Consider the following 18,515-nt stretch of genomic DNA (forward strand, 5'->3'; position numbering starts at 1 on the left):
AACAGGCCCCAGGTTAGGAAAATGGTTAGGCTTAGACACAACGCTACAGTTGTCAACAACCATTATCCCCGGCAAACAAGCCACAGACCAATGGCGAGCATCAATGGGTGTCAAACTTGATAACAAGAAACGCCTATATCAGAAAACGCCCCCAATTGCGGTCTGCCAACGCAACATCGAAATCCCTAGGTAAAATCGCGAGGATAGGTCGCGGACTGGAGAAAGTCCACATGGAAAAATGGTGGCTAGTCGAGTAGGGTTTGCATTACAGCGGACAGTTCAACAACAGTAAATATTGATATTGCAGTCTACATACGTTGAAGATACACACAACGACAAAGTCAAACGGAGTCCGTTGTTTTAGGGACCGCTGTTTTTGCAGGTTTGTGTTGTCCGTTATAGCCATCAATGTGACGAAGTCTTCGCTAACATGTTTACTTTTCGCGCGCGGATCCTCCTCTAACTGCATATTCCAGCATGTTGTGTTGAACTTGCTCGTCTGTAAGCAATGCATAAAGCTTTGTGAATGATGGCAACCTTATAAACCGTATACCATGCAAGCATAGAGGTATTCTATACAGTTAACTAACACAATCGCTAGATAGATGGCATCTTACATCGTTTATGCTAGTTAGCCCACAATGTCTTTATCGGGGTCGAGTAAGTTACTTGAATGTTACATAAAAAGTATTAAGTTTGTAGCAAGATGACAAAACATCCCATTACTAGCACCTGCTGCAAGACCGCTTTGATCACTAGTCGACTATTACTCAGCATCTGTCTTTTTAGTTTGAAACAGCTTTATCTACCGATTTTATTTGGTTAAATAAACAACCCAAATACTTTCCCTTACCTTGGATAGATTACAGCGTTGGTCTACTGCATGTAACTAACTATGCCACCTTGCCTTGACATGATTCTTCTTTATTGACAGTTGAGCTTCCAGCTGGTGCAGCTGGGTGACTTCACACCGACCTGAGTCAGGTGGAGGCGGAGCCACTTAAACCAGAAATGTCGGAGAAGGTGCAGAAGGCCTTCAGGGTGCAGCTGTCCTCTGTCATGGACTCCCTGCTCACAGCTGCCGTGTGTGAGATTGCCAAGATCTTTGAGGGCAGTCTGAATGAGCAGCAGGAGGAGTTGACACAGAAAGGAGATGAGATCTCTGCATTGATGGAGAAGCTGAAGCGGGCAGAGAGGAGGTTGAAGGAGGGAGCAAAAGGAGTAGAGGACCCGGACAATACCTCTGGACAAACAGTCTCTTCCGTGACGGCAATTTCTGAGATGGAAGGTAAGTTGACAATGTATAGACAAATAGCAACATCATTTCAGGGCTTGTTGACTGTGTAGATATGCACAGTCAACAAGTATGTTTTCTCTCCCAGTTGGTGTCAGCTGAGCTCTATTATGTTTCTCATTCAATTTTTACCTTTGGGTTTCTATGCAGTATCCGATTGGTGCGAGCCTCTTCAGTCAGAAGATTCCTTAATTCCGCCCTCAAAGATAAAAAAGGAAAATGAGTGGTCATGTGTGGACCTGCGACCACTGAGTGTGTCTCTATGGCGCATCCCTAACATCAAAATAGAGGTCAGTGAACGGTCCGGTGTAGGAATCAGTCAGACGGTCATTATGCACACCCGAATGTAGCCAATGGGCTGAACACAATGTGGCTTCTGTTTAGAATTAGGTTAAATGTCTGCTTTGTCAGTAGTTTTGTGGTGTAATTGGTTTGCTATCAGAGACTGATGATATTCTTATCATATTCATTATGAGTCTGTTTTAGCAGGCTGAAGATTTTGATAACCACCTGCTGACGGCCCTAGCCAGGAGTCCTCCACGAAAGGGTAAATCATCCTTGGCCCTTGTAATTGTAATTCAGCTCCTGGTGCAGGGCATCACTGACTCCACTCTTTTTGCTCCTCTTTTGCAGGGTTGGCTGCAGAGTGGTTGTTAAACAGACGGCTAAGAGACTTACCTGAACTGAGTGCGACCGGGTCAGGGTACAGTCATGTTTCAGTGAGACGCGGTCGGGGCCAGGGGCTGAGGAAGACCCATGGTCGTCTGCTGCGCATGTTCGAACAAGAAAACCCGGAACCCCAGAGCAACCCGGAACCCGAGAGCAACAACATATCAAACAACAATGTCTTAAGTCACCACACAAGACAAGGAAAAGATAGTGACTTACAAAACAAACACAGTGAGGGGAGTCATGGGAAAATGAGTGACATAGTGAAGAAGGTAGGAAGGAGAAGAAAGCATTTCAAAATGGAACCCGATGCGGATGGACAAGCGGTAATCAGTGGAACTGATAAGAGTTTCAGATGCAAATACTGTGGGAAGGGCTTTGGCCGTGAGTTTGGTCTTTCTGTGCACATGAGGTCTCATAAAAAGGTGAAAATCAAGAGAACATACAAATGTCCTAAGTGTTCCAAAAAGTTTCAGTACCCACGTGCTCTTCGTGTGCACACGCGGGACATCCACGAGAAGAGAATACCTTGCTCCAGCGTCAAAGAAATTTCAGACTCAGTCAAGCACAATGTGAAACCCCTCTCCCCCAGCAGAGCCAAGCCTACTTCCTGTGACAACAAACCTCTCTCTGCCAGCAAGGCTAAACCTCTCTCCCCGAAAGACAAACCTGTGTCCCCAAACAATAAACCTGACACACCCAAAGAAAGCGGCACACATCCAAAAGTGTATTCTTGTTACGTTTGCCATAAGAAATACACTTCTGCATATTCCCTGCGGGACCATGGGCGTATTCACACAGGTGAGAGGCCATACCCTTGTAACCAGTGTGGACAGAGGTTCCGTGTAAAGCAGTTCCTGATATTACACTTGCGTAAAGCCCATGTGGATGTGTACGGGGGTGAGGAGAGCAACGGAGACCTCTCCTGGACTGCACCTATTGAGGAACCCATGGCAAACGGTGCAGAGCAGCAACCTGCCATCAAGTCAAAAGGCAAAGATGATCAACGAGTAAACCTCAAACGGAAGCAAATGACAGAAACAGACGGCCTGTTCCAATGCACAGTGTGTAAAATGCTGCTAAATTCACAGATTAGCCTCGTTCAACACTTCCGCATCCATACAGTTGAGAAACCACTGAGCTGCGGAGTGTGGCAAAACATTCCACTACCATCCCGTCTTGATCAGCCACAGGAGGTCCACCCACCCGGGAAAGAAGTACTGGTGCCTGAAGTGTGTGAAGCAATTAGAGATAATGGCAGAACTTAAGACATTTGCAACAAGTTCACCAGTTCAAGAAACAACCCGCTGTCCTTGCTGTAGCGGGACTTTCCACAACAGTAATTACCTTTTAGGATCCACTATGAAACTGTCCATGCCTGAGTATTCAGTAGGGCCGGGGGTCAACTCCAATTACATTCAGGAGATACATTTGTTACATTTTTGTAATCATTGACTGAGGAAAAAGGAATTGACCCCAACCCTGGTGCCCCGTGAACTAACATGATGCTGAGAGAGGATGAAGAAAGAGAACTCAACTTGATATGGTGATCAGTCAGTTGTCTTGTGGGCAGCAGGTTCTCAGCTGATCACCTTTTTTTTTTTTTGTCCGTGCCAGACTGGTTTATGACGATTTTTATTTTAAGTCTTGGGGGTTTTTGTTTGATGTTTTCTGTTTTTGTTCCATGTAAATGTGTCTTGATTTATATTCTGTATTATGACAAATGTAACATGAATTGTACTGTATATTCCCCCTGTTAAGAAAGTCACAGGGCAGAGAAGACCCATGTTTATCTCTTCTGATAATATACATTTGCTCCAACCATTTTTTTTTTTAAACAAATAAAATCGGACATTACCGGAGGTTGGCATCTTTTTAATAAGGCATTCAAAATGCATACTCCAATTACGGTTTTCAATGATTATCAAGATTCTTAGTGACCTTTTTATGAATTACAATGATTTTTTTTAAAGTGGTGATTTACTTTAGTTAAGTAGGCAAGTCAGTTAAGAACACATTCTTATTGACGGCCTGGCAAAAGGTCTATGGGGATGGAGGCTGGGGTTCAGAATAAAAATGAATTCAATAATAAATATAGGACAAAACACACATCACGGCAGGAGTGTCCACAGTGGACTTCATCACCTTTTAGAGTATATCTTACAATCAGGTTGATTGTGTGGGCAAGACATGGATGATGGGTCCATTTGAATATTTCCATGGCTTTGGTTATGTTAGCTGCATTGTTGCTAACACAACAGACCACTTTTCCATCTACTTGCCATTCTCTGACCACTCTCAACAGTTCTTCTGACAAGTTCTCTGAGGTGTGTCTGTCGCTGAACTCAAAGTAGTCCAGAAGACAGCTAGACATCGAAAGATCTTCAATGAAGTGACATGTAACCAACATGTAAGAAGTGGTTGCCCTTGATGTCAGTGGTAACGCAAACTGCAGTAGCTTTTTGGACTCTTTCCCACACTGAAGCCTGTGTGCTCTTGTACAGTTGTGGAATAAGTGATTTAAAAAGGGTTTCCTGCTTGGAATTGTGTACATTGGATTTAGACTATTGCTATAAATACTAAAACCTCTGTCCTCCACGATCGAAAATGGCTGGAAATTGGTGAAAATCATTTTAGCCAATGCAATATCAATTTGGCCTTGTTTTTCTACAGACATAGACTTTGGCATAAACTGGTCCATAGAAGCCTGCGTTGCTGTGGGTCGCGGAGTAGGACTACTTGACTGAGTGGATACATCTCCACGTGTGGAGGTGCTGGCTCCACCACTATCACTAGCAGGCCCGCTAGTTTCTCGAAGCTCCGCTACAGCTAGCTTCACAGTTGAGTGCATAGTTCGAATATGCCGGTGTAGCTTGTGAGTAGAACCAGCTTTATATGAGATTTTGTTTTGGCAAATTCTACACTGCTCTAACATTGTCTACATTATTAAAATGCATCCAAATGCTCCTGTGCTTCTTACTAATTATCCAGCTGTTGTTTTCACAGTTGTCCTTCCTCTCTCCTCGACTGCTAAGTGTGTGACTGTGAGTGTGTTGGCTCGGCCCTCCCTCACGCATATTTGGTTAATTGGTTGACACTGCGTGTTGTGGTGGTTAATTTCTTTACTATCAAATAAGGAGAGAAAAACTTATCACACCAGTCAGAGTTATACTTAAACAAAATCTTTAATAAGAGCTTTGCAATAGCAATGACTTTCAACGATTCACCATTTCTAATGATCCGTTGAGAGTGATAAAACAAAAGTACAAAGGTCTTTTATAGCCAAGATATACCCCTTTCAATCTTCATGACGAACAACAGATACATAGAATGTTCACAAGGTTAAGACTCCAAACTGGAACCATCTCTTCCTGGTACGGTATAGAGCAGAAGCATTACTCATGTTCTCTGGAATGCTCTTTAGGTTTTACCACCCAAATACATCGTAAATCTCCTCTGTCAGTGTTATCTCATAGAGGCCCATCCTCAGTAAAACACACACAATAGTTAACTCTATTCTGTCGAATAAAACAACCATTATAATGCAATACAGGCATTATAACATAATCTTGCAATTTCCCTGACAGTGTCTGATTGACAGGAACAACAGGTGAGGCTGTTAGTCTGAGCAGACAGTCAGAACGAATGTGTGTGCGCTTGAGCATTTAGGCCTATATATATATATTTTTTTTTGTTCTTTAGTTAATTCTAGTCATTTAAATCTTTTGGTTATTCTTATCTTAATTTTGTATTTATTTTAATAAATAGATTCGGCTCTTCTGATATGCGAGCCGGCTCCTAACGTTCACCTACAAGAGCTGGCTCTTAGAGCCGACTCGTTCGTGACCGACCAATCACTAGGACAGACTGTGTTTGTTCCCACACTCTGTTGGTTACATGGACTTTTGGACTCCCATCCTATTCTAACCACCTCTCGCTGGCTTTGTATTCATGTTACCTGATGAAATTGCTGTACACTATGATCTTGTTGTCATCTGATGCACATTCAGATGTCATAAATCAGCACTGCAGAGCTCTCCCTATCCCGTCGTGCCTTGATTGTATTACTGTTGATGATATCTGGAAATGTGCATGTACACCCTGGCCCATCTACTGTAGCTAGCCCCAATTCTGATATCTGTTTCACAGATTTTTGCTCTTATAAAAGCCTGGGTGTTCTGCACGTTAACACTAGAAGTTTATTACCTAAAATGGATAAATTGAAAGTGTGGGTTCACAGCTTCAATCCAGATGTGTTGGTCATTACTGAGACGTGGTTAAGAAAGACTTTCTGGCTATAACCTTTTTCGTCAAGACAGGTGGGGGAGTGGCAGTCTTTACCAAGGATCACCTTCAGTGCTCGGTTGTCTCCACAAAGTCTGTTCCCAAACGATTTGATTTGCTGGTTTTAAGCATTAAACTTTCAAATAGCTTTTCATTGACTATTGCTGGGTGTTATCATCCTCCATCAGCACCAGCCTGTACCCTACCTGCCCTAAGCTCTCTCCTGGCCCCTTACACTAAGTCTGAATTTGTCCTGCTAGGTGACCTGAATTGGGACATGCGTAAACCACCTGACCAAGTCCTAAAGCAATGGGACTCCCTAAATCTTTCTCAGATTATTACCAATCCCACAAGGTATGACTCCAAACACCCAGAAAGGGCTACTCTCCTTGATGTTATCCTCATAAATAATCCTGATAGGTATCAGTCTGGTGTTTTCTTTAATGACCTTAGTGATCACTGTTTTACAGCTTATGTTCATAGTGGCTGCTCAATGAAATTACCTGCCCTGATTTGTCATAGACAAATGAGCGAGCCTTCCCTCTTGACCTGGCCTCTGTAAATTGGTACAGCATCAGCTTGATCCCATCTGTCGAAGATGTTTGAACCTTCTTTTTGATATATTTTCAGTGGCATTGTTAACATGTCCCCATAAATAAAATGTCAATTAAAACAGGTTCAGCCCCTGGTTTGACCGTGATCTTGCAGAGTTACTCCATCTCAAGAATTGCATTTGGCGAAACGCTCAGCACATGCATACTCAGGCTGACTGGCTCTCGTTCAGGCAAATGAGAAATAAGTGGACTCAGGCTATCCGGAAGGCCAAAGTTAAGTTACTTTAAGGAGCAGTTCTCTCTCTGTGGGTCTAAATGTTGAAGCGGTTTCTTGAGTCAACGGATGCCATCATCTCTACCATGGCCATTGTCAATGCACCTGTTGATGCTCTGACCCAAGAGGAATGGGAGGTGGTGGAGGAGGTGTGCAGAGTCCTGGAACCCTTTGAGCAGGTCACTGTGGAGATTAGTGGAGAGAGGTACAGTAAGCAGTTATTACTACATCATTATTTAATCCAGTATTATTTATGTGTATGAGCAGTAGATGCGAATGTAGTAGCAGTAGACAAAACATGAACCTGAACTAATAAGTTACTGTTCTCTCTTTTCAGCTATGTGACAGCCTCAAAAATGATACTCCTGTGTAAGGGTCTGCAGCGAATCACAGCCAGCCGCTAGAGAAAAGCAAATGTGACCACAGGACATGTGACAGAGTTGGTGGACACCTTATGTTCATCAATGGACAGAAAGTTCCACAGAATGGAATATAATCACGTGCTATCAGAAACCGCTGCACTTGACCCCAGGTTTAAGAAGTTAGCCTTCAGTGATGCCAGAGCGATTGATGAGGCTCTTCAAAGAATAACCTCTGTCTGCAGCAGGGAGGGACAGCCCCAGCAGTCAGCTGGCTCAGGCACCAGGGCAACAGGAAGAAGAGGGATCAGATGGAGCAGAAGCACCAGCAGTAGTGCCACAAACATCTGCTGTTTGGATGCTGTTTGACGAGAGAGCAACTGGGGATGCAGCACGAAGGAACCCCTCAGCAGATGCCATAATGGAGGTCCGATCCTATTTGGAGGTGGAAGAGCTGGTGGAAGAACAAGGCCTCTGTCTACCCACGGCTTACTAAAGTCATGACAGGGAGACTGCATAGTGGCCACATCCGTTCCCTCTGAGAGGGTCTTCTCGAAAATGGGACAAATAATTACTGAGAGAAGAAACCGCATCAGCCCCTCAAGTCAGGCAGCTTGCATTTCTCAATGCAAATCTCTCATAAAAGCAAAATCTGGTCAGCATTGCTGTGTGCTGCTGGTTATAACATGGCAATAAAGAAGAGAGAGAAAAGAGGGACCAGTTTCATGTTTTAAGTGAGATGCTGCAGATTTGCACATTGTTATGTTTTTTTGTTGATATGTTGCAATATTCTATTATGTTGTTCAGATTGTATTCGTTTTGAATTGTTAAGATTTATATGCACATTGTTTATATACATTAAAAAGTTATACTTTTATAATTTTATTCGCTTTATTTTTCATAACAAACCAATGCATTTATAAATACATTGTGGTTAAGGTAGAGTATGATTTAATGTAATAATTTAATTAGAATTTAACACCAATCATAGTCAAACAAATTGTTTGACTTGAAAAAGACACCTTTTTTTTTAAAGAGCCGTTTGGGAGCCAAAAGAGCCGGATCTTTTTGGTGAGCTGAGCCGGAATGCTCATCTGTAGTCCCACGGTTGGGTAAACAAGAAGGTTTGTGATTGCACAAACATTGACAGTAAAAACCTCAATAACAAATATGAAATGTTCCCCGTTTGCTTGGACATTAATTATTATTTCAAGCCATTGGATCTTCAGGTTGATGAGTCGTTTCTGTTTTGTCAATGTCCAGTATCGCTCCACGCTCTGGTCACATCTGGTTCCACTGCTATCCATCTCCCATCACCCGTTTAATGAACTACGAGAAACTGAAGTCACGCTATCGCGATACTGACAATCAACATGGCTTGCTTCCATAGATTTCGCTAGCCATTTTAGTCAATAGAAAAATTCTAAATTCTGCAAATTTGAGTTGTCCACTCAAATTCCAAATGACTCGGCTACTACAGCAAGCACTGTAGCTACATGCAGACGTTGCTCTTACAGGTTTAAGACATCTCTGTTAACAAGCTAGCTAGATAACGTTAGCTGACCCTCACATCCAGAGCTAACCTTGTTTAGCCATCATACGTTAGCTTGATTCGCCTGGTTGCAGTCTTTCACAGTGCTTGTTTTGTGGTTAGTGTCATCTTTTATTATTAGCATGTAGGCTGGATGTTAGTGGTCTAAGTTAGCTGTCTAACGAGAAGAGATTCTGGACGGGTATTGGCTACTTGGCTATGTAGCTAACGTTGGCTAGTTGGTTATGCTTCAGACTGGCTCAGAACGAGATTATCGTGGCGGAGAAGAGACAGACGCAGGTTGACTCCCACATCACTGTATGTCAGAGGGTCAAATCTTTCTAAAATATTGCTGCGTGACCACCTTAGTGACCACCTCCTCTTAACCACCTGCCTGGGTAACACCCCACCTGATTGACAGCACAGAAGTCCTCCTCTCCTTGAGTCTCGGTGTAACCATCTGCCCTATCTATCTACCCCTGGTTCCTCCAGAGCAGGGGGTAAGGGACGCCACTGTCGCCACGATGCTGGACTCTGTGAGGAATGCTTTCCACGCCCAGCTAGCCACCGTCATGGACTCTCTTCTGGCGGCGGCGGTGTGTGAGATCGCCAAGATCTTCGAGAGCAGTCTGTGTGAGCAGCAGGAAGAGCTGATGCAGAGAGGAGGGGAGATCACAGCCCTGAGGGGGAGGCTGGAGCGGGAGAGGAGGCTGAAGAAGGAAGGAGATGGAGAAGATGGCCTACTGGATGTAATAGAAGGACCAGCAAGGGAAATAGGAGGAGATGACAGCCCAAGGCAGCAGTCTGAACCTAGACCTGGTAAGAGAATCAGATGTGTCTCTTGTACTGATTTTAGGAATATTTCTTTTGAAACTAACACTAAACTACTGTCTGTCCTGCTCCGTCTGTGTAGGTTCAAGCTGGGAGTCGGATGCCGCCTCTGAGACCCCCCCACTGGTCCAAGACAGGGGGTGTAAGGAGCCGCCCAGGATGAAAAAGGAGGAGACAGAGCTGGAGGGGAAAGAAGAGGTCAGTCACAGTCATTCTCTAACATGATAAGAATGTCTGTCTTGCAGTCTTGTTACTGAGATTGTTGACTTGTATTTTCAAAGATGAACTAATTCAAATGATTTTAACACTGCAATGATGCTAGCCCCCACATTAACCTTTTTACTTTCTTCCTTCAGCTTAAACATTGCCCTCTTCCACAGTTTGGGGAGTCCCACCCTGCCCCTGTGGAGGGGAAGGGACAAGGGCCAGGGGGGAGCTCTGCTGCTGGGAGCCAGAGGCTGGGAGACCCCCTGTCTGACACACCAGGGACCAAGGCAAAGTGTAAGGACTTTTAACCTTTAACCTATCAATCCGCACATTTGTGCTTTAGATCAAGTGAACCTCTGTTGCATTGGGCTTGTGTCTGCAAACATAGAGTAATTATAGATTTGGTTTGTATGTTTTGTCTTCCGTTCTTGATGTTTCTCTAAATATTTCTGTTCCTATCTCTTGCTAGTATCCCATTGGGAGGGAGACCATAGACCTCTTCAAAGCCAGAGCTCCACTTCCTTCTTTCAAGAACCCCGGGTTGGACATTTTTCCCCCAGACCTGACCACAGGTCTCCTGGGCTTGACCCCTGGGCGAGTGGGGTTCCTCTAGACCTTCAGGATCCTAGCTTCCTGGACCAGAGCCCAGACCAGAGCCCAGACCAGGTACTAGAGCAGAGAGAGCCCCGACAGTCACAGGACCAAACCAACCAATCCCAGAGAGGCCTGAGACCAAGAGACGACAGAGGGAGGGGCCTAGTTCATCAGAACCGCTGGTCATTGGCTTCCAAGGACCCAATCAGACCACACCCCAACACACACACACACGCTCACAAACATGCACACGGTCACGCACACACACTTAGCGGGGCAAGACCCTACACCTGCCCGTACTGCGGTAAGAGCTTCAGCTACCCATCCCACCAGCGCAGGCACCTGCTGCGCCACACAGGTGTGCGGATGTACCCCTGCTTGGTATGCGACAAGAGCTTCCTGACTCCTTCGGAGCTCACAGTGCACACCCGTGTCCACACAGGGGAGAGGCCGTTTGGCTGCACCCAGTGTGGGAAGCGTTTTGCCCGCAGCGGGAATCTCCGGGCCCACCAGAGAGATGTCCATCTGGGGAAGAGACCCTTCGTCTGCCAGGAGTGTGGCAAGCGGTTCGCCCACAGGGGAAACCTGAGGGTGCACCACCAGAGGGTACACCCGGGCCTGCCATACCATGAGGATGAGTATGACCAGGATGGCATCGCTCTCCCCTCTACTGGGTAAAGGGTCAGGATTACAGGGTCAAATTCAGTAGGAGTTAATGGGAGAAATATATTTTAAGATGGAAAATGAGTGTTCCTATTTGGCGTTTTGGTCTTACGTGAATTAAGCCTGCCCTTGAACTCTCTTTGCATTTTGAACGAATGTGCCGTAGGAATGACTTTACACATCGAGAGACAATGTTGAAGAGACAGGAAATTGAGAGGCAGAGAAAGAAAAGCAGCACTCCCTACAGAGAGGAAGAGGGGGTATTTCTCAGTGTTACATCATTTCAAAGGATGGCTTACCGGAGGTTGTTTTTATACTGAGAGAAACGGTGCTTCGTTTTCCTTTTACCCTTTAGTTACTGTACATGGTTGTGTATGTTAGCAACAGTGATACAAGTACACGCTGATTATGTATCATATGATAGCACACATAACGTTCCCTATTTTGTCTCAATGTTGTTCATCCTCTGTGTACTGTTCATATAATAAAACAAGGTGTATTTATGGTCAATCTTAAAATGATGATACAGTATTTTATTTCTGAGTATGCTTTCTTTGGTCCTTTAAGGTCAGGATATTTGTCAAAGGGAGAGAGGAAAAGCAGGAAGAAGATACAGTATTGTTTTCTGGGTACGTGCAGTACCATTGATTGCCACCAGAGAGCATTCTTACTGCTGTATTCTCCATTGTAAATGCATAGAAATCTAATCAAAAATGTATTTGTCACATGCGCTGAATACAACAGACCTTACCATGAAATGCTTACCAACAATGTGTTTTAAAAAAGTAAGTAAGAACCATTTGCTCAACTAAAGGAAAATAGTAATAATAAAATAACAATAACAAGGCTGTATACAAGGTGTACTGGTACTGAGTCAATGTGCAGGGGTACCGGTTAGTCAAGGCAATATGTCATATGTATGTAGGTAAGGTTAAAGTGACTATATACAAATACTGATCAGAGCGTAGCAGCAGCGTGTGTGAATGTACAGTAAAAGTCAAAAGTTTGGAAACACCTTTTCATTCCAGGGTTTTTCTTTAATTTTACTTTTGTCTACATTGTAGAATTAAAGGGAAGACATCAAAACTATGAAATGACACATGGAATCATGTAGTAACCAAAAAAGTGACAGCTTTGCACATTCTTGGCATTCTCTCGACCAGCTCCATGAGGCATTCACCAGGAATGCATTTCAATTAACAGGTGTGCCTTGTTAAAAGTAAATTTGTGGAATTTCTTTCCTCCTTAATGTGTTTGAGCCAATCAGTTGTGTTGTCACAGGGTAGTAGTGGCATACTTAGACCGGTGGAAATCTGTCCTTTGGTCTGATGAGTCCAAATGTACGATTTTTCGTTCCAACCGCCATGTCTTTTAGAGACAGAGTAGGTGAATGGATGATCTCCGCATGTGTGATTCCCACCAGTGGTGGAAAAAGTACCCAATTTTCACACTTGAGTAAAGGTTCCCTTAAAAGAAAATTACTCAAGTAGAAGTCACCCAGTGAAATACTACTCGAGTAAAAGTATTTAGTTTTAAATGTACTGAAGTATCAAAAGTTAAAGTATAAATCATTTAAAATGTATTATATTAAGCAAACCAGACAACACCATTTTCCAGGTTTTTTTTAACGGATAGTCAGGGGCACAAAATTCCCAAACAAAGCATTTGTGTTTAGTGAGTCTTCCAGATCAGAGGTAGTAAGGTTCTCTTGATAAGTACATCAATTAGACCGTTTTCCTGTCTTGCTAAGCATCCAAAATGCAAAGAGTACTTTTGAGTGTCAGGGAAAATGTAAGGAGTATATTATTTTCTTTAGGAATGTAGTGAAGTAAAAGTAGTCAAAAATAAAAATAGTAAAGTACACATACACCAAAAAACGACTTAAGTAGTACTTCAAAAGTATTTTTTACTTAAGTACTTTACACCACTGGTTCCCACCGTGAAGCATGGAGCAGGATGTGTGATAGGATGGGGGTGCTTTGCTGCTGACACGGTCTGTGATGTATTTAAGCCTTGATTTGTTCATTGCATAGAGACCGAGGACTCTAGTGCCCAAGAGACCGTTTTTAGCATGGCCAGCACCATTGAGCACTTTCACCATTTTGAAGTAGTCAACTAGGTGGGACTTCCTATGGGTTAGGTAGGATCACATAATTCTATCCAGTTCACCAGGAGGGATCAGCCAATTAATTATACTCATGAGCAAACATTCCATATCGACAGGTGGCAGTAAATCGCCAACCTTGACTTTATACCTTTACAAACAAAACACTTCAGGTGGCAGTATGCACCCTTTCAGTTTGTCTGCCAACTTATACAAATATTAGAAGAATATGTACTACTTTAAAATGGAGATGGCCTCAATGGTGCTGTCCGTGCTCTCACAGAGGCCCTAATGTCCCAGATGCAATGATGCAATGTCTATCTAAGTCTATGGTTCATTGAAACATAACATTATCTGACTCCCCCGTGGAGCTCTCCCCTCCCCAAGGTCACCAGGCTCTCTCTGGGGTTGAACTTTTCCATTACAGACCTCCGACCCACTGCAATGTGTTCCATTAAAGACCACTGACCCAAGCCTTTAGTGTTATAGTGTTATACCAATCTCTCAGCCCCCAAATGGACCACATAGAGAGAAAGGGAGAGGGAACATGTACGGGAAGCACTATCTATGGTGTGTGTATCAATGGAACGCAATCAATGAGTGTTGGATATTTGTGTACACTGGGTGTAAGTTAGGTCCACGGGTGATGTGTGTGTACACTGAGAGGGGGGGGGATCATCTTGTCATCCGTGTTTGTGTTTGTGGGGACTAGAAAGAGTGGAATCAGACAGACACAGATAGATTTAGGGCATAAAATGTGTTAAGGGGAGGGTCGCAAAGGCTTTGCTGTGCTTTCTGTTTCTATATTTTGGTGTATTTAATCCCCTTTCAGCCCCTGTGAGCATAAGCAGCTTTGCACCCAGGGAGAGGAAACAAATGAACATTTAATCAGACAGATTGTGTGGTTGTGTGTGTGTGTGTGTGTGTTGGGAATGACATCGCCCAAGTATTATCAGACATTTGTATGACCTAAATGTGGTGGCTCTCAGTGTCAATGAACTTCAGAATGTGGGAATGTCCTTAATTGTAAATGTAATGTCAATTTCCGTTGTTATTGATATATTTCGACGAGGAATCGAACTATCATGCCATGTCTTCATTGATGTTGCATTTCATTTTCGGCCTCGGCTGCTTGTTAAATTTTCCAGATAACTATTCCGTTGCCTCTCCCCTGCCCAAGGTTCCATTCCATCACAATCTCCACTTAGGAGTAAAATGATCCACCCCTCAAAAATGTCAGATGGAAGCAATTTAAAAAAAGAAGTTTTTCTCCAAACTTATGGAATCAATCTAATTATCGCTCCTCTGATGTGTATGTGTTTGTTGGGTGTCTGTGTACCGTACACACGTTCCTGTGTGTGTGTGTGTCTGTACGTGCACACGTGTGGGTAATTGTACATGTGTGTGTGTGACTTAACAGTGGGGGTTAGGGGTTTAGTGTCACGTAAGGCTGCTCATAATCTACTCTAACGTCTGGTCCCCAGGGGCCATATTTTCATTTAGGTTGCCATTACTGACGGTACTGAGTCCTGCTTTAGGAGATTACAGTGCTGTCTGTAGCTGAAGGCAGCAGCGTTTTCCCATCTACCAGACTATACTCAAGCACTCACTTGATGTGCTAACAGTGTTAGCAGAGGCTGGTTTAAAACGTTCATCTCTGGCCTTTATCTTGTAAGCCCCTTTGTGTCTGTGGAAATGTGGATTTTGACACTGTTTTTGAATCCCGAACCATTGGAGATCATTTGCTATCACTGCATTGTACATAGAGCATTCTAGATCTGGTCACGCTTTATTTGGGTAGTCCGGGCAGTCCCCTAAAGGTGCTCTACAAATGGTCCTACGATCAACAAACTATCTGTTGATAAAGTAACTGCTTTAGGGAAGGACGAGGAGACAGGAGGGATTAGAGGAAGAGTCAGTGAACAGACTGGTGTTGGAACCAGTCCAGAGGAACACTGGCAAAGTTCAAACCTCAACTGTCAGACGTAAACCTCAACATGAATCCGCTGTTCTTTAAGAAATAAATAGAAGATGTGATGGGATGGGATGACTTGATGGTGAACTGTTGTTTCATGAATCACTGACTATTCATTAGAATCTCACATGGCAAAAAAAACAATTATTTATAGACACTTAGTCTACAGATTCCGATGAACCCCAATTTGTATTATTTACAGTGCTTGCTCGACAAATTAACTTAGTCACAGAAAGCACACAGCATGATGATAGGGCTAGCACTATTATCATGGATACCAAACGATCCAATCAGAGAGCCTGATGGTTGTGAGTGACTGTCTGTTCCCGGTGACCCCGGTGCTCTTCCCTTTCCCCTCCTCCAACCCCCACTCTGGAACACTCTGCTCTGCTCAGACACATAGTTGCCTAGCAACCCGCAGAGGGAGGAGCCACTCTGAAAACATAGGAACTCGAGAACATCGGGAGAATGAACTCCCACTCCATCCCGGCATCCCTCTTCCAAAACGAAAATTGGATGCAAATTCACTGTAATTCCCCATCTATGTCTCACCCCTTTCATACACACTGGGTCCATGTTAGACATTTTTCTAAATCACATAGACATCCTGTAATTTATTCGATATGCAATTATATGACAAATCCACAGTTGTTTGCAGATAGTGCTAGAATGCTCAAGATATTTAGATTATAGATCTAGGGTAACACTTTATTTGGATAGTCTGTAGAGCATCTACCTATAACCTATCTACAAACTATTAGTACAATTTCAATTAACTATATACTAACCCTAACCTTAACCTGTATCATAACCTTAAACTTACCCCTTACCCTAACCTTAACCCTTATTCTAAACTTAACCCTAACCTTAACCTTCGGGAGGATGTGCCCCATAGTTTGGGACACCGTGGCTGCATCTCAATGGTCTTGCTCGGTAGGTCTATGTCCTCATTGTGGTTTTACAGAAGTGTTTAATACGTCTTATTTACACACTTTATTCAAATATTTCTGAAATGCATATTGTTATATTTGGTAGCACTTATTTGGTTTTCCTTCTCCGCCAACCCCATTCGATGCGTGGAACGGATCTGGGTGGGGCTAGGTCTACATGAGGGTGCTAATTTTTAAAAACTCACAAAAGCTCTGACGAAGGACGTGAGGCCGATACGTTAAGCTTATTAAAGATCGGTGATACTATCAAGACCAGTGTGAGGTTTACTTTTTCCGTCATCTCAATGGTCTAAAATGTCTGCCTAGCCCTTGTCTCCTTCCCTTAATCTGTACTAACATGAACGAACTGGACAGGTGGAAGTGAATTCCCGGTAGGTATAGTCCCACCGTGGTGCTGTCACCTTCTCTGCCTTTGCTGATCAGTGCAGATGAAGGAGAGAGGAGGCTTGGAGAGGAAGCCACATTAGACTATTGAGATACGCCCGGTGCCTTGGGTCCAACCTAGTGGCTCTGCGTTCCAGCATCGCCAAGGCAACAGGCTCAGTCTGTGGCCAAGCCTTCACGGCTGAGTGGTCGGCGGCACCGCGGGATACGAGCCCAGGATCTGTCCCTCTCATCTGCACACATGCAGGGCCAGGGTCAGGGATGGCAGCCCGTGAAGGACACTGCGCTGGAGCGGATGATGATGGAGCAGATGATGATGGCGCTGGACTGTGGTGTGTGGGTAAGATGTAAAAAGGTGTGTTTGTGTATATGTACAATACCAGTCAAAAGTTTGGACACAGCTACTCATTCAAGGGCTTTTCTTTATTTTACTATTTTCTACAATAATAGTGAAGACATCAAAACTATGAAATAACACATATGGAATAATGTAGTAACCAAAAAAGTGTCAAACAAATCAAAATATCTTGTATATTTGAGATGCTTTAAAGAAAACACCCTTTGCCTTGATGGCAGCTTTGCACACTCTTGAAATTCTTTCAACCAGCTTCCCCTGGAATGCTTTTCAAACATTTTTGAAGGAGTTCCCACATATGCTGAGCACTTGTTGGCTGCTTTTCCTTCACTCAGCGGTCCAACGCCATTTGTTTAACACTTTATTGGTTTCTACATGATTCCATATGTGTTATTTCATTGTTTTGATGTCTTCACTATTATTCTACAATGTAAAAATTTTTTGAGTAGGTGTGTCCAAACTTTTGACTGGTATTGTATGTATGTGTGTGTGTGTATGTTTGAGATGATAGATTATATTTTTAGGGATATGTTGAGGATGTTTAAGTGGGATGGCAAGACTATACGGTAGTGGGTTAACGTAAGATAATAGTTTCATGGGATTTGTAGGGAGCTGTGGGCGGTATTGGTTGTGGGGCTTGTAGCTGTGTTTATTGGTTGTGAAAGCTGATGAATGGGGTTAGAGCTGATAAACAGGCCTTATATTCTCCACTGGGGATTAAAACCTGATGGCAGTCGTCCAGAAGCGGAGATGGCACCAACTGTCTCTGGCACTTTCATGCTCTCTGCCCCCTCCTCCTCTTGTCTTTCGCCCTACATCCCCATCTCACTCCCTATTTCCTCTCCTTGATCCCCATTTCTGTCTCTCACACCCCAATGAAAAATACATATATATTGCAAGATTTCTGTGTGTTATAGTTTGTAATATTGATGCATTTTGACTTGGGATCTAACTATAATGCCATGTTTTCATTGATGCTGCTTGTTAAATTTTCCAGATAACTATTCCGTTGCCTCTCCCCTGCACAAGGTTCCATTCCATCACAATCTCCACTTAGGAGTAAAATTACCCCCCCCCCCCCTTGTCTTTCACCCTCCATCCTCATCTCACTCCCTCTTTCTTCTCCTCGATCCCCATTTCTGTCTCTCACACCCCAATGATAAAATTATGTATTTTGCAAGATTTATGTGTGTTTTAGTTTGTAATATTGTGTGTGTCTGTTCATGGAAAACAGTGTAGTCAAGGCTCCAGGTGAATCCTCCAGTCACTCTTATGCTTCACTTCTGCTGTATTTCATTCACTGCTAGCTGAACTGGTACAGCATACCCTCCTCTTTTCTCCTCTCTCTTCCTCCATCCCCCTCTTTCCCCTCTGCCTCTCTCTCTCTTTCTCTCTCTCTCTCTCTCTCTCTCTCTCTCTCGCTCTCTCTCTCTCTCTCTCTCTCTCTCTCTCTCTCTCTCTCTCTCTCTCTCTCTCTCTCATCCATC

At 43.6% G+C, this 18,515-nt stretch overlaps 2 protein-coding genes across 6 annotated transcripts; both read left to right on the forward strand.

The window, feature by feature from the left end:
- Positions 1-4,925, forward strand: LOC109865072 (zinc finger protein 271-like). 3 transcript variants are annotated; one of them, XM_020453193.2, is made up of 5 exons: positions 4-382; positions 935-1,288; positions 1,445-1,584; positions 1,784-1,841; positions 1,928-4,925. In XM_020453193.2, exons 2-5 carry the CDS (start codon positions 1,012-1,014, stop codon positions 3,229-3,231), a joined length of 1,779 nt encoding a protein of 592 aa, XP_020308782.1. In that variant the 5' UTR covers positions 4-382; positions 935-1,011; the 3' UTR covers positions 3,232-4,925. The 3 variants fall into 3 exon arrangements, with proteins under 3 accessions (XP_020308783.1, XP_020308782.1, XP_020308781.1); XM_020453192.2 differs by having other exon boundaries at positions 5-382; positions 1,781-1,841; XM_020453194.2 differs by lacking the exon at positions 1,784-1,841 and having other exon boundaries at positions 1-382.
- A 3,778-nt stretch (positions 4,926-8,703) lies between these two features.
- LOC109865045 (zinc finger protein 500) lies at positions 8,704-11,778 on the forward strand. Of its 3 annotated transcripts, XM_031797881.1 has the most exons (5): positions 8,706-9,283; positions 9,458-9,784; positions 9,879-9,994; positions 10,153-10,297; positions 10,473-11,778. In XM_031797881.1, exons 2-5 carry the CDS (start codon positions 9,490-9,492, stop codon positions 11,273-11,275), a joined length of 1,359 nt encoding a protein of 452 aa, XP_031653741.1. In that variant the 5' UTR covers positions 8,706-9,283; positions 9,458-9,489; the 3' UTR covers positions 11,276-11,778. The 3 variants fall into 3 exon arrangements, with proteins under 3 accessions (XP_031653740.1, XP_031653742.1, XP_031653741.1); XM_031797880.1 differs by having other exon boundaries at positions 8,704-9,784; XM_031797882.1 differs by having other exon boundaries at positions 8,704-9,784; positions 10,177-10,297.
- The last annotated feature ends 6,737 nt before the right edge of the window (positions 11,779-18,515 follow it).

Source organism: Oncorhynchus kisutch, linkage group LG19 (assembly GCF_002021735.2).
Source record: "Oncorhynchus kisutch isolate 150728-3 linkage group LG19, Okis_V2, whole genome shotgun sequence".
Classification (NCBI taxonomy): Eukaryota; Metazoa; Chordata; class Actinopteri; order Salmoniformes; family Salmonidae; genus Oncorhynchus; species Oncorhynchus kisutch.

Bases quoted from the DNA above. Each gene is read 5' to 3' on its own strand.
- LOC109865072 (XM_020453192.2), top strand. From the start codon at position 1,012: ATGTCGGAGAAGGTGCAGAAGGCCTTCAGGGTGCAGCTGTCCTCTGTC. The intron at 1,585-1,780 runs GTCAGTGAACGG...AGTCTGTTTTAG, and splicing joins TCCCTAACATCAAAATAGAG to CAGGCTGAAGATTTTGATAA. The intron at 1,842-1,927 runs GTAAATCATCCT...CCTCTTTTGCAG, and splicing joins CAGGAGTCCTCCACGAAAGG to GGTTGGCTGCAGAGTGGTTG.
- LOC109865045 (XM_031797880.1), top strand. From the start codon at position 9,490: ATGCTGGACTCTGTGAGGAATGCTTTCCACGCCCAGCTAGCCACCGTC. The intron at 9,785-9,878 runs GTAAGAGAATCA...CCGTCTGTGTAG, and splicing joins GCAGTCTGAACCTAGACCTG to GTTCAAGCTGGGAGTCGGAT. The intron at 9,995-10,152 runs GTCAGTCACAGT...TTCTTCCTTCAG, and splicing joins AGCTGGAGGGGAAAGAAGAG to CTTAAACATTGCCCTCTTCC.